Below are 14321 nucleotides of genomic sequence, written 5' to 3'. Positions count from 1 at the left end.
AATAATTCAATAAGAATTTCTTTTTAAAATTAAATACACTCTATACATTTGCATTTATTATAATAGTTATTATAATCACTGTCAGGTATCATCTATACGTGTCCCCAGTGTTTCGCGATTTCACTATGCTACAGTTTGTTATTTGATAAATTTATAATTACAATTTTAGCTTCGATGCGAAGCTGAGAAGGTATTAATTTTACCATGATGTGTTTATTTNTTTATGGTACGTATTCTAACCATTTTTATAATAGGAAGGAGGCGAAATAAATAATGATTTATGAGTTCATTTTTTCGATTTATTGTATACTCTTTTAATTTTATTAAAATTTTTATTTTTTAAATAATATAAGATTTGATTTTACCATAGGCTTAGTTTAATTCTAGTTTGAACACAATCAAGTTTCAAATACTGTTCATCATATTATGCTAACTAAAATAGATGTTTTTTGGGTATTAAAATTATGTAAGACTTACAGATATTTGATAAAAAAAGTATGTTCAAGTACTCTCAAATAGCTTTACTAGTTTTCAATTAAGAGAAGATACAATTGTGTGAGTCTTGACTATTTTTATTTTAGCAATCTAGTAATAAAATAGAGCTAACTTTAATTTAATTATTTAAATATGATCAGCCTGTCTCTATTACGTGTCAAAAATCGTTAAAATGTATTTTAAAAATTTAATTTAAATTACCTAAGTTTGCGATTATAAATAATAAATATTTACACCCTGTGATGTATTTAGCTTTCATTCTAAAGTTCATTTTTACTTCCATATCATAATACTACTTAAGTGGAGAACATTTAAGAATGAAGCTATCCTTGTTAAGATGGCTATTTAGCCTAATCCTAAATACGCTACTGTTTACGCCTTTAAAAAAGTCTAACAGACCTACATACATGTACTGATATTTATCTATGTAATTTTCCCTGTTTATTTCTAGTTTTATCTAATCTGTGATAATATATAGAGTAATATCACATATACGGATATTAAACTTATATTCTATATCGGTGAATATTTTTGTATGATATGATATAAAATACAAAGATTGCTGTAGAATTTTGAACGGTCTTATTGCTGTTATCAGACAAAGATAAAAATGACAGATAAAGTTTAAAATGTTATTTATTATTTTAAACTTTTAAATGAGAATATATTTTTTTTAATTACTTAAGTTTTTCATTCTATAATATCCTTAACTCTTTGTTTGTATATTTTTATTGTTCAGATGAGTGAATTCGTTAGACTGTACAATAAATATATCTATTATAGTATGTATATTACACTTTACAAAAACAAATAAATTTTTCATATTTTTTTCTTATGACTATGGATTTAGTATTTAAAACTCCATCGAAGTCTCCCAACTCGAATTTAATAACACCAAGTTCGACTTCGCCATTTACACCAAAGAGAAGTTTAATAAGAAAAAAAATTGAAGATTTTAATTCTGTTTCTAGAGTTTTGTTTGACTCTTCTGATGAATCATCAAGTGTCAGTGTTGATTTAAAAGAAAAATTTCTGTCTACTTGCCAAATTAAATCTGAAACACAGATTAATAATACGGAACAAATCACTCCTATTAAAGACTTACAAAATCAAAATAAAATATTATTATCACCACAAATAAAAAATCATCCAAATCGTTTTAATTTAAATGAGAACTTGAATAATGCAATTAAATCAAAATCTAATAAACGTAAAGGTACAAATTTATCTACATCATCTAAAAAGCATAAAATTTTTAATGCAGATAATAATAAAAAAATTTATGAATTTTTTCAATCATCAGAACAAATATTACAAAGTGAAAATAATAATAAACTGTGCAATGAATCAAGTTTGTCTAACAAACACTTTATGAGTTATAATGAAGAATCTATTAAGATCAAGCAAGAATTTTTTGATGGTACTAAAGTGCTACCAGAAACTATTTCTCATTTAAAATTTATGAAAAATTCATATAATACTTGTCAAAAACTTGTTAATATTACAAAAATAAGTCCATCAAAAAATTTAGAAAATACTCCTACCAAAAATAATAAAAAAACATCAAATTTTCAAATAGAAGTAACGCCAAAAAAAAAAATTGATAGTAGTCATATAAACAGTAGAAGTCCATCTATATATGATCTTTTAACTCAACCTAAGATAATTATTACTGGAGGTGATACCTACAGTAGATTTATTAGGCATTTAGTATTAAGACCTGAAGTACATTTTTTAGTGGGAAGACATTATAAACTGTTTGCTGAATGTACTGATGAAGAATTAAAAATATATGGAAGACTTTTTTTGAGGAAACATGGATGGATTCGGTCAAATGGTCCAAATAGTCTTCAAGACTATAAAAGCAAAAATTTATGTGATAATTTTGAACTTGTTCTTCAATCATTAGAAGAAAAAGAATTAATCAATACAAGTATATATTTTTAGTTATTTAAATATTTGAATGAAATAATAATAATAATTATTATATTTATTTTACTAATTCATTATTTGTAATGTAATTAAGATTTTGTTTGGGGGAATTTACTTAAAAAAATTTTCACTGTACCCTCCAAACAATAAAGAATTGTATTTTTACCATGTATCGATTTTTGTCATAGTAGACATATGTAAGCTATTTCCCTCCTTCATAATTATGCAAGTAATCATTATGCTATTTTTAATAAAATGTATGATTTAATTTTATGAATTTTTTTCAGATGTCCTCTCCTGTAAATTAGAAGATTTATTAGACAAACTAAAAGTTTCAGAACTTAGAAAACTACAAAAACTTTTTAATATTACATCTAACACCAATCAAAACAAGACTCAAATAGTAAAGTCATTCACTGACTATGTAAAAAATCAAAGAACTTTCTGTGGAAATTCAAATAACAATTTGAAAGAACGGTTTGTATGTTTTTTGAAAATGATAATTTAATTTTGAAAAAATTATTCTCTTTTTAGTATAAGAACTTTGTTAGGATATTGTGTACGTTTATCAGATGAGCCAAGAGAGGATTTATTAAGCTGTTTAATAATTGTGTCGTATCCATTTTTTGTTGGAGAAGAAAAAGATAGAATGGGTGATTTTTTATCTAAATTTACCATGAAAGAAAGAGGAGAAATAAAGTATCCAGATTTTAAAGTACAGCATGTATCCATTAATTTTACGACATCAGAAAGTTTATTATCGTAAGTTTTAGTTTCAATATTAAACTGAAAAACTATTGATTTTACTTTAATATTTTTATTTATTTATTTTTTTTTTTTGGTTCGGTCTATCTATTCATATAAATACTCAGCTTCTACTAGGTTAAACTTATTGATTAATAGGTAAAAATCTTAAGTTATATAAAAGTTGAAATCATTACACTCAATTCTTGAAAAAAAATTATCCAAAATTTTTCTTTAGTATATTTAGAAATTTTATATAGGGTTATCAGATAGCTTTCAGAAAAAAAGAGTTTAAAGAAGATGCACCTTTTCATTACTACCTGTTACATTTATTTTATGTCCATGAGACATAAAATAGTTATGACTCCATGGAACTTCTTTGTTAGTACTAATTGAGGTCCACAAATTTTGACTTTTTTTTTTTTATCAATATTTTTCTTAAATATATTTAAATAAAATAACATTTTAATGATATATACATAAGAATTATTTAAAAATTTTATTTTTGTACTTATTTTTCATTATACAGGTGATTGTGTGACACAGTGGTCACACACAATATCTTCAAAAATATAATTTTTTTTTCAGAAGTTATAAGTATCTTAAAAACTTTAATTAACTAGAAGAAAATAGTTCTAATCTCTCTTATTTACCCTAAAAATTGTACCAACTTAAGTAGCTTAAAAACAGAAAAATGATTTAACTAAGAAAATGACTGCTCAATAACAATATTTGAACCAGTTTTTCAGAAGTTATATATATTTTAGAATAAAGAATGGTGGTAAAGTTAAACAATTCTACTTCTTTTCTTTTTATAAAACTATTAATATTTTTAAAAGAATGGTTCAAAAGTTGTTATTGGTCAGTAATTTTCTTAATTGCAAACCAATTAAATTTCTATTTAAAAAGAATTTGTACCTCTTACAATTATAAGAGGTAAAGAGAAGGGATAGAACTATTTTTTTCTTATTAATTAAAATTTTTACTTATAGCTTCTGAAAAAAAATTACATTTTTAATGATTTTATATGTGATATAATTGATATGTGATATAAGGAACATAATAATTTTTTTATAATTATTGCTGATTAATTTTAGTTAATTTTTTTGGCATACATTTAATACTGAATAATTAAATTCAAATTATAGTGAATAATCTAATTTAATGTATAAAAAATTTTTTTTACCCTAACATTTAATCAACATTAGTATGTTTCAAAAATTCTGATACCTATTAATGTACTATAAATAAAAAGTTATACAATTTAGTTTAAAGTATAATAAATTTCCTGATTGTTTGTCTTCGGACTTAACTAATTAAACTAAAGTGACAATTAATTAAAAATCATAAAATTTTTCTTTTTAAAATATTGATTATTTTTTTATTTTCTTTTTGCCAGCATCTATAATGTAGGCCTATTTAAGTGTCTCAAAACTCTTTTAAGTTTAAATATAATTTCACATACTACATTTACCAAAAAATTTCACAAAACTATCTTCATGCTCATTTATAAATTTATATATTGTAAATATATCTTAAATTTATATAAATGAACCCAACAATGTAAATACTTTACTTTTATTGTAAGGGGGTTCTAATGTAAACTACCCATTCATCCTATTAATGTAATCAATTAATTTAACAAATTAACTTATTATATGCATTGTTCGATTATAAATACACATTTAAATATTTTATTTGATAAAAAAAATATATATATATATATATATATATTTGTATATTATAAAGCATTTTATAATTTATAAATAATTTTAATAATTAGCAGATTATTATCATTACTGGTTTTAACTATGCTTAATCTTCACTATGAGAAATTAGATTGTTTTGGGTATTTTTAATTTAATTTTATAAATTATGTATGGTGGATTGTATCAAATTTTCATAAAAATAATAATTAACTTTATGATGAAGTGTGGGGTGTATATTAATAGGGTACACATAACCTTTATCATATGCTAAAAGATCAAAACAGTATAGTTAGAATCCAACTATGATTTAATCAGTTATTAAAACTTAAAATCTTTTAATATTTCATTTTATCAAAAATCAATTGTTTTTTAGGTATAAAAAATCCCTCTTTCTTCGACAGGAAATTCAGTTCAGTAATGAACAAAAAAATCACGAAAATGTTGTATCTATCTTAAAAATTGTTTTTGATGAATTAAAGAGTGCAATAAGTAACCAAAATACAATGTATGTAACATAATTTCACAACTTAAAAGAACAACTTTTTTGTATATTTTAAAAAGTACATTTTAGATGGTTAAAAGAATATATTGAATTTTGATTACTTTTAAATACTTTTTCAGGAATACTTATGAAAAACTACCTACATATATGCGGAAATTTACTGCAGTATCTGTATATACCTATACTTTGCTAAAAAATATTTCTCAACTAAAAAAATTTTCTTCAGAAAATGATTTGACCAAAGAAGTTTTAATTTTTTTATTGGATCATAAAGAGTTTTTAATATCAAAGCGTATTAATTTATATATTGAATTGGCTAAACTTTATGAAATGCAGTATAAACAATTAGATCTAGTAAGTATATTTTTACGAGTTTATTCTTCATTTGTTACCTTTATGTAAAAGAAAGTTTTTTAATCTTTCATTGGTATCAAATTTTCTTTTCAGTAAGACTAAACGTCTTTATAAGATAGAAATAATTTATATTATTATGTATAAATATTGTAGTTAATAGACATTTTATGGAATTCAAAGAAAAGTTTAGGCTAAAATAATATTCCTTAGTATGATGCTACATCTTTATTCTGAAACTAATAATTAGTTTATTCTCGAAAAAAAGGATAGCAACTTTAATTATTAAATTCATTATTTGGGGACTGCTTCAGTTATGTAACTTAATTTTATCCAATAAAATAAATATTTTAAAACTTTATATTTCCTAAGCCTCTTATAAAAACCATAAGATTATTAATTCTATAATTTTATATGCATAAGTATGAAAAATATTTTTTGAAATTTATTAATTAGGCTGCAAAAGTAATAATTGAAGGTCTAAAAGATAAAGTTGTTGGAGAATTGGGATCACAAATTTTGTCTAATAGAGGTATGATGTATGCTAAACGTAAAACTAATGGATTAAGCCCAGAGTTAAAACTTCAATTATTGGAATTAACCATTTTGGATGAAAGAAAAATACCAGAAATAACTATTAATGGAAAAATAGTGTCATTTAAGGAGAAGTAAGTATTGTATGATTAATTTTATTATTTAGTAAAATATATAACTGTATATATATATTTTCTATAAATAATCATAGTTCATAATTATTGAATGAGGAGTACCCAAAAGAGACATTAGAGAATATCTCGTGGAATGAGGGACTGGTAGATTTAATTAGTGAGAAAGAGATATGGGCGGGTGGTTGAAGTGGAGTGAAGCGTCTGGCGTCTTATGTGATAAAAGAATTCCAATGAGACTGAAAGTTAATTCTACAAAACTGTAATAAGGCCAACTATGATGTATGGTTCAGAGTGTTGGGCGGTTGATAAGGAAGTAGAGCAGGAATGAGTGTAGCAGAGATGAGAATGCTTAGATGGATGAGTGAAGTGACTAGAAAAGATAGAATAAGGAACGAGCATATAAGAGGGAGTATAGGTGTAGCGTCAAACGTGGATAAGATGAGAGAAAATAGACTTAGATGGTTTAGTCATGTTATGAGGAGAGAAGAATCGGTAACTATAAGAACAGTAATAGAAATGAATGTTGAAGGAAGAAGAGGTAGAGGAAGACCATAAAAGAGATGGAGGGATGCTATTGAATGCGATTTGAGGACAGCTGATGTGAGCATAAATGATGTGGGAGATCGTGTCAAGTGGAAGTTTAGGATAAGAGTGGCCAATGCCAAGTAGTTAGGATAAAAGCGAGGAAGAAGAAGAAGAAGATAGTTCATAGAAGCTAATTATATTTTAATGTTCCATAATATTGATTTTAGGGGTTCTTCAGGAAGAAAACAAGTTTATGAAATAAAAACTTATGATGGAATATCATATATGTCAGTTGAAGAGCGATCTCTGTATTATTATAAAAATGAAGGGTATTCAAGAGGTAAAATTATATTTTTTATTTAAAGTTTAACAAGACAACTTTTTATAACATAAGTTATGAAAAATTTAGGATTGACAGTTAATCTATTTATTTTATTAAAAAATATATATCTCTATATTTTCTTTACATTTCTTCAAACTGTTAAATTATTTAAATCAGTGCATTAAAAGTGTCTTGTCTGAACCTGATCTTTAAACTATTTTATAATGCATAGTCGCACCTTAACTTATATAAATTTTAAAATTCAAATGGTTGGGTTATCATAATCAAAAAATATTAATCTATTGTTACTATTTGTTTTAAGGCTACATTTTTAAATTTAAATTGTATTTTTTTTATACTAAAAATTAAAAATAGTGTATTTCTTTTTATGAAAATTTAATATTACATAAACTTAAATATAATTTATCAACATAAAAATATGTAAATTATTTTAAGTGCAATACATTTTTTAAATCCTTCAGTATCATCTAGAAAAATCAACCTGGCTCTATTAAAAAAAATTATTTTCTAGTTATAAAAATAGCAGCATCCTCACCTCACTTCCAGTCATGACTTTAAATTATTAACTTCTAATATACTCGTCCAAAAGATGTTATTGACTAGTAATTTTCTTAATTAGGTCATTATTTTATAAATAATCTGGTGGATGTGTATATTTTCATTCTAAAAACTAAAGTTAAGGGTGTTAACTTTAGTTGTTTCATTATTTCCTCCTCATACTGATTCCTTCTTAATGTTTGGAAATATTAAGTCGATTCAGAAGATAAACAAATAATATAAATATTCAATATATTAAAAATTATATTTTTTCTTTATGATTTTTTTAATGCAAAATCATCAAGTGATGCATTATAGATAACTAAACAAAGTTTATTAATATTTATAATATTTACAGGATTACATGATGAAGGGCAACTTATTAAGTCAATGTTCTTTTTATGTTTTTGGGATGTAATTTATGGGAATTATCCACCACATGTAATTTTTTTAAGTGAATATCAAGATAGTCCATTAGATTGGAGAACTCAGCATTTTTATACTATTCGAGAAAAAGCAATTAAAGTAATTATTTCTTATTTTATTTCTAATTTTCTTTAGCTTTAAATAATTTTGGTTTAAGGATCAATTAGCAAAATTAGAAGGCATGAGTGTGAATGAAATATATGAAATGTTGAATGAACTTTGTGTAAAGTATTATAACACTCAATCAGTTATTAATTGGAAAATATTGACTCCAAATAATTTGTTACTTTGTAAGGTAGGTAAAAAAAAGTTAGTTATTATACCAAAAGATAATTTCAAGTTTTGATTGTAAATTAAATTATTTTTACAGGAACTATTAAATTGTCTTGGTATTTCTATATTTTTGTCAATTGGACATCACATATTAGCTAATGGTAGAAAATATATGCATGGTATGCCAGATCTTATTATTTGGAATCCAATGGATAATAAAGTAATTTTTGCCAAAAAAAAAAACCTTTTTATGTGGTTCATTTTGGATTATCATTAATGATTAATTATATTAATTAAATAAAAACTAAATAATTTTAAGATAGAAGAAAATGTCAAAATTTTAAATTATTAAAAGTAATTATTATTATTTTTTTGTTTGTATTTTTAGTATAAGTTTGTTGAAGTTAAAGGTCCTAAAGATAAATTATCAGATGTACAACATTCATGGTTACTTACACTAATAGAATTTGGAGCGTATGTAGAGGTTTGTCATATTGTTGGTATGTTTAATCTTTTATATTATGTTCTCATTGTTACAAAATAAAAAATATAAACTTTGATATTAATAATAATGTTAGAGACCTCTTAAGGCTGGGGTAAGCTGGACTCCGGACAAATTCCTGACCCTGTATATTAGACTCTTTATTTTAGGTCTGTTCACTTAAAAATTTTCTTTAAGTACAAAAATTTACTTATATTACAAATCTAGTTTGAAATTTTATGGGAAAATATTATTATTGGATAGAGACGTAGATGCTACAGTAATTTTAGTTAATTTTGCAACATTAGAATTTACTAGCAAGGATTTTGGTCATCTAGACTACCTCTCTGTTAACTCAGTTTTTGTTAGGCTAAACAGTAATATATGTTTTTTATTATTTTTATCAGTTTTTGAACACAGCCCATATTACAATCTGTTTGGCTTTCAGCAAATATTTGTTTATTTATCTTTATGTTCCTGCAATTCTTACACTCCTTTTTCCATTACCGCATTGATTTTCATCATCATTATCATCACTGTTTGCATCCAACTTAGCACTACTATTTATTCAACTATCTTTCATGTCAAACTATAAGTCATCTAGGGTCATAAAATGAGTATTCCTTTAATGTTTGCTTGTAGTTGTATGTCTAATTTTACATAATTAGTTATATTGTTTACTTACACTGTAGCATTTTAGTATTTAAGTAGCTCCTGGCCATATTATTTGTACTATAACAACTGTATTGTTAATTACACTAAATCCTTATATATTTATAATGAGATGTGCGTTACATCTTTAATCATTTTTATGTGTTTTATATAGTCCTTTCTCCTTACTCCTTCCATTTCTACTAATCTTTCATCACCTCAAATTATATATAACAATATTGCTACAATATATTTTCTATTCACTCGATTGGTAAATCAATAAGTATAAGAATAAGCAATTATATTATTAATTAAATAAAATCAAGTACAAAATAATTGTACAGTATAAACTATGATAATAAAAGTGAATAGTTTTCTATATAGTGTAATAAATAAATATATAGGTTAGGTAAGGTACTGGTAAAGGTAAAAATACTTTTGTTATATTAACATTTAAAATGAAAGAAACTACTGACTTACAAGAGTATAATTGTTTTTATGCAAAGAATATCACAATTTTTTAAATAGGACCCGCTAAAAAAGTTATGCATGGGCATAACTAAAAAAATTCTTTAAATTAAAGAAATAGCCCTAGATATTGTTAGATTTTACTATTCTAAATGTGTAAATATTATTTTTGTTACTTTAGGAAATGGTGGAAAGTACATTGAACATTCTGAAAACAATGATTAGTAAATTTTATTGTTTGAATAATTTACATTATTATTATAAAAAGTATAAAAAGACTTTAATTTTCATTACTAGTATAACATTTTAATTGTTGCAAAATCAATGTTTCATCTATGTAAGGTTTTATTTTAAAAGAAGGCTTTATACAAATTTGGTTGGATCTGTTCTCTTTAATATTTGTAAAAATAAAATTAATTATTTTTGTATAATTCTGTTTTAAATTATATCTTAGAAGTTATATTATTAGTTATTTTGTATAAATAAATTTATAAGACTGATATATTTCTTATAAATAAATAAAAAAAAATTAATTTGAGTAAATAATTATAATTTTATGTAAATTATATTAATTATAAAATATGTATGTTACTACTGCTTATGTTAATTTGTTTATTTGTGTAATGTATTATTACATATTTGTCATGTCAAAATTAAATTTTTTTTACTATTATGATATATTAGATTAAGAACATATATTAGGAAGTTTTAGGGTTCAATCCTTCTCCCTAAAATTAGGTGTATATCCCTTAAATTTTCTTTATATTCCAACACCTCTTATTGTAAATATTTTGAATACGTGATTAATAAAATTAACAAACTAAATTGGGATCATTTAATTATAACCAAAAACTGAAGACACTGTTACGAGGGTTAAACTGGCCATGGAAATAAGAGATCAATTGCCCCTTGAACTAATGTTTATAAAGCAATTTAATTTCACTATATGCAATTTCTAAAAGAAAAATCTATTTAATCTTTAGAGATGCAGTATATAATTAGAAATTATATTTAGATTTATTATTTATATAGGAACATGTTACAAAAAAATTTGGAAAGTTATAGACTGGTATTAGCACACACACATAGAGTTAAAAAATTAATAAATTACAAAGAAAAATTATTTACTTTTGTAGTTGAATACTTTTATCATATCACATATAATTCGACAATAAATATTTTAAAAATATTAGAAATGAATGATTTTAATTGTTTGTATGGATAAAGCTGTTTAAATTACTTTTTAATTGATTAAGGGATTTTTTTCAATTTTTGAGGATAATATCTTCAACTAAACACACAATGTAATCATTTGACATATCGTTGAAAAAGTTGGTTAAGTGAGAATTGGAAAAATAAATCTCAACCACAAAAAAAAAAACACATAGTAAAATAATATTAACATGAATAATAAATTTCTTCTCGCGAGGAGAGACTAGAGTGGTAGGGTCCTTGATATTTATTAAAATTATTGAATCTAAATGAGATAAAAATCAAATGAATCAAATAAAGCTTATGTCATGAACTATAAATAGAAAAAAAATATGTCCCGACGACTTATCTCATATTATTATATGTCAAAATAACTAACGTAGTTAAAAACATGCTATTTTTGTGATAAAATGTTCGATTTTAAATTGCTATAACTTTTCAAAAAATTTATCAACACAAATTTTTTTTTTCTAAATACATTATATATTTCTTTTATCCGACATACTTTTTTTTTAAATCGGGCAATTTCCCCTTATACAGGGGTGTTCAAAACTTGAAACATACGTATAAAAATTAGAACTTTTTCAACTTAAATTTTGAAAATGTTACGGAAATACTACGTCCTTTAAACATATGTTACGTTAAAGCTTACAATAAATACTATAAGTTCAAAAAAAAAAATTATCCTGACACCTTTTTTTCTATGGAAAATGGCCGTTGAATTTAACAGAAATGTAATTTTTATGTGAAAAATCACTGTTTAACATGAAATATTTTAATACTGAAAACTGCTAGAACTTTTTGAAAAATGAACAAATTATAATAATTTTTTTTTATATTGAAACCTTAGATATTTTTCTTTCATATGATATACATTTTTTGAAAATCTGACGGTAAACCTGGTCACAGGAAGGAAAGCAATTTTTGCACACAATTTAAGCTTTTTCAATTTAATTTTTAAAAATGTTCGGGAAATACTGACACTTACATTTAATCTTAAATTAAAGCTTATATTATATACTTTACTATGAAAAAAAAAAAATTCGAAATATAGTTTTTCTTCATGGTGAAAATGGCTACCCTATTCAAAAATATTTTGAATACGGTAGCCATTTTTGTGTTAAAATTATGGGTTTTGTATTTTATTTTATTTTAAAATATCTTACAAGGCGAATATACCCACTTTTATAAATATTATATAATTTAATTGACATAGAATTAAGTTCATAAGACATAAGAAGTTAAATTTATTTAAATTTTTTTGCTTTTTTAAAGTCGAAAAAGTAACTTTAAAATTTGAATTAGCTTAAATTGTCAATTTTTTTAGCCAATTTACATTAGATTTGATGTATGTTTAAAGGACGCAGTATTTCCGGAATATTTTCAAAAGTTAAGTTGAAAAAGTTGAGTTTTGTAAAAAAGTTGCTATTTTAAATCCCCCCTGTGAAGTGTTAGATTTTCAAAAAAATGATATCAAATAAAAGAAAATTTTTAAGGTTTTAATTTAAAAAGAATTATGTCGATTTGTTCATTTTTGAAAAAGTTATAGTAGTTTTAAGAAAAAAAAGTGAAAAAAATGTCAAAAATTACTGATTGAAAAAATTGTAATTTTTTTGGAGAATTTCCCTATTTACGGCGAATGAGGGAAATTTTTTCAATTTTTAAAGGTAATGTCTTCAACTAAATACGATTTGTGATCTTTTGACGTATCGTCAAAAGAAATCAGTCCTGTAAGAGCTGAGAAAAAGTTTCAACAGACACAAAAAAAAACACATCATGGTAAAATATAATATCATATGAAAAATGAAATAATGATTAGCTGTAATATGTTTGAATATATTTAGTGAGGCATAGTTAAGGAATCACTCTGTATATTATAGAATATTTTGGTTCTTATGTCATGTATAAATACATAATTTGTGTTCTGTCAGGTAATTAATCTTTATTATACAGACAACTAATATAATAACAGTGAAGTAGTCATAGAATTTTATAATCAAACCATATTTTTTTTTGTGTCTGTTCGCATAAGTACTTATTTTCTCATGAAAAGAGGAATAACAGTTGATTAACAGTTCTTATAACAGTTCTTCAGTTCACTTAAAGAAGGAATCTTTCCTTCTATATCAAAGTTCAGCTTAGTTACCCTTGTACACAAGTCCGATGAAATGTCCAATGTTTCCAATTATCGTCCGATTTCAATCCAGTCACACATTTCCAAAATTTTTGAATTGTTGGTCTTGCATTGTATCTAACCTATGATCAATAAAATTTTTATGGAGGAACAACATGGCTTTCGCCCTGATCGTTCCACCATTACCTGTAATTTAGTCTTTAACAACTATTTATACCAAACTTTTAATTTGAAAACACAGGTAGATACCATTTACACGAATTTCAACAAGGCAATTGATTCAGTTAATCACAATGCCCTAATCCAGGTCCTTAACTTATCCGGAATCGGTGAACCTCTCCTGTCCTGGTTTTCGTCTTACCTATCTTACCATTACCAATGGGTCAAATTGCTTGGAGTAAAATCTAATGTCTATCCTGCTACGTCCGGTCTTCCTCAAGGAGGTCACTTATCTCCGCTCCTGATCTCTCTATTCATTAACAGTTTATCAAGTATACTTTCCAATAGCCAGATTTTATGTTTTGCAGATGATATTAAGCTCTACTCTCGTATATCCTCCTTAGATGACTGTATTTTATTACAGAGTGATTTTGATCGGTTTACAGAGTAGTTTAATTTACTAAGGTTATCCCTTAATGTATCTAAATGTAAGACCATGACTTTTACCAGGATTCAGTCACCTGTCAAATATGTTCATCATCTCGGATCTACTGAGATTTTATGTTCTAATAACTTTGTAACTGATTTAGGATTTATTCTTAGTAGTGATCTTGATCCTAGACCCCACATTGAGCATATTTGTTGTAAGGCCTTCAAAACTCTGGGGTTTGTGTTAAGATTATGTGGCGGTCGAATATTCTAGAATGTCCG

At 24.5% G+C, this 14321-nt stretch overlaps 1 protein-coding gene across 1 annotated transcript; it reads left to right on the top strand.

Annotated features, from left to right (window-relative positions):
* Nucleotides 1-1102: 1102 nt before the first annotated feature.
* Nucleotides 1103-10616, top strand: LOC126903450 (fanconi-associated nuclease 1-like). The gene is made up of 13 exons (XM_050681568.1): nt 1103-1277; nt 1346-2428; nt 2715-2904; nt 2962-3189; nt 5254-5385; nt 5502-5736; nt 6190-6401; nt 7154-7266; nt 8165-8331; nt 8390-8527; nt 8603-8725; nt 8894-9005; nt 10287-10616. The coding sequence occupies exons 1-13, from the start codon at nt 1235-1237 to the stop codon at nt 10328-10330; spliced, it is 2820 nt and encodes a 939-aa protein (XP_050537525.1). The 5' UTR covers nt 1103-1234; the 3' UTR covers nt 10331-10616.
* The last annotated feature ends 3705 nt before the right edge of the window (nt 10617-14321 follow it).

Source organism: Daktulosphaira vitifoliae, unplaced genomic scaffold (genome assembly GCF_025091365.1).
Source record: "Daktulosphaira vitifoliae isolate Bord-2020 unplaced genomic scaffold, ASM2509136v1 Scaffold_4, whole genome shotgun sequence".
Classification (NCBI taxonomy): domain Eukaryota; kingdom Metazoa; phylum Arthropoda; class Insecta; order Hemiptera; family Phylloxeridae; genus Daktulosphaira; species Daktulosphaira vitifoliae.
This window is presented reverse-complemented; position numbering and strand designations above follow the sequence as displayed.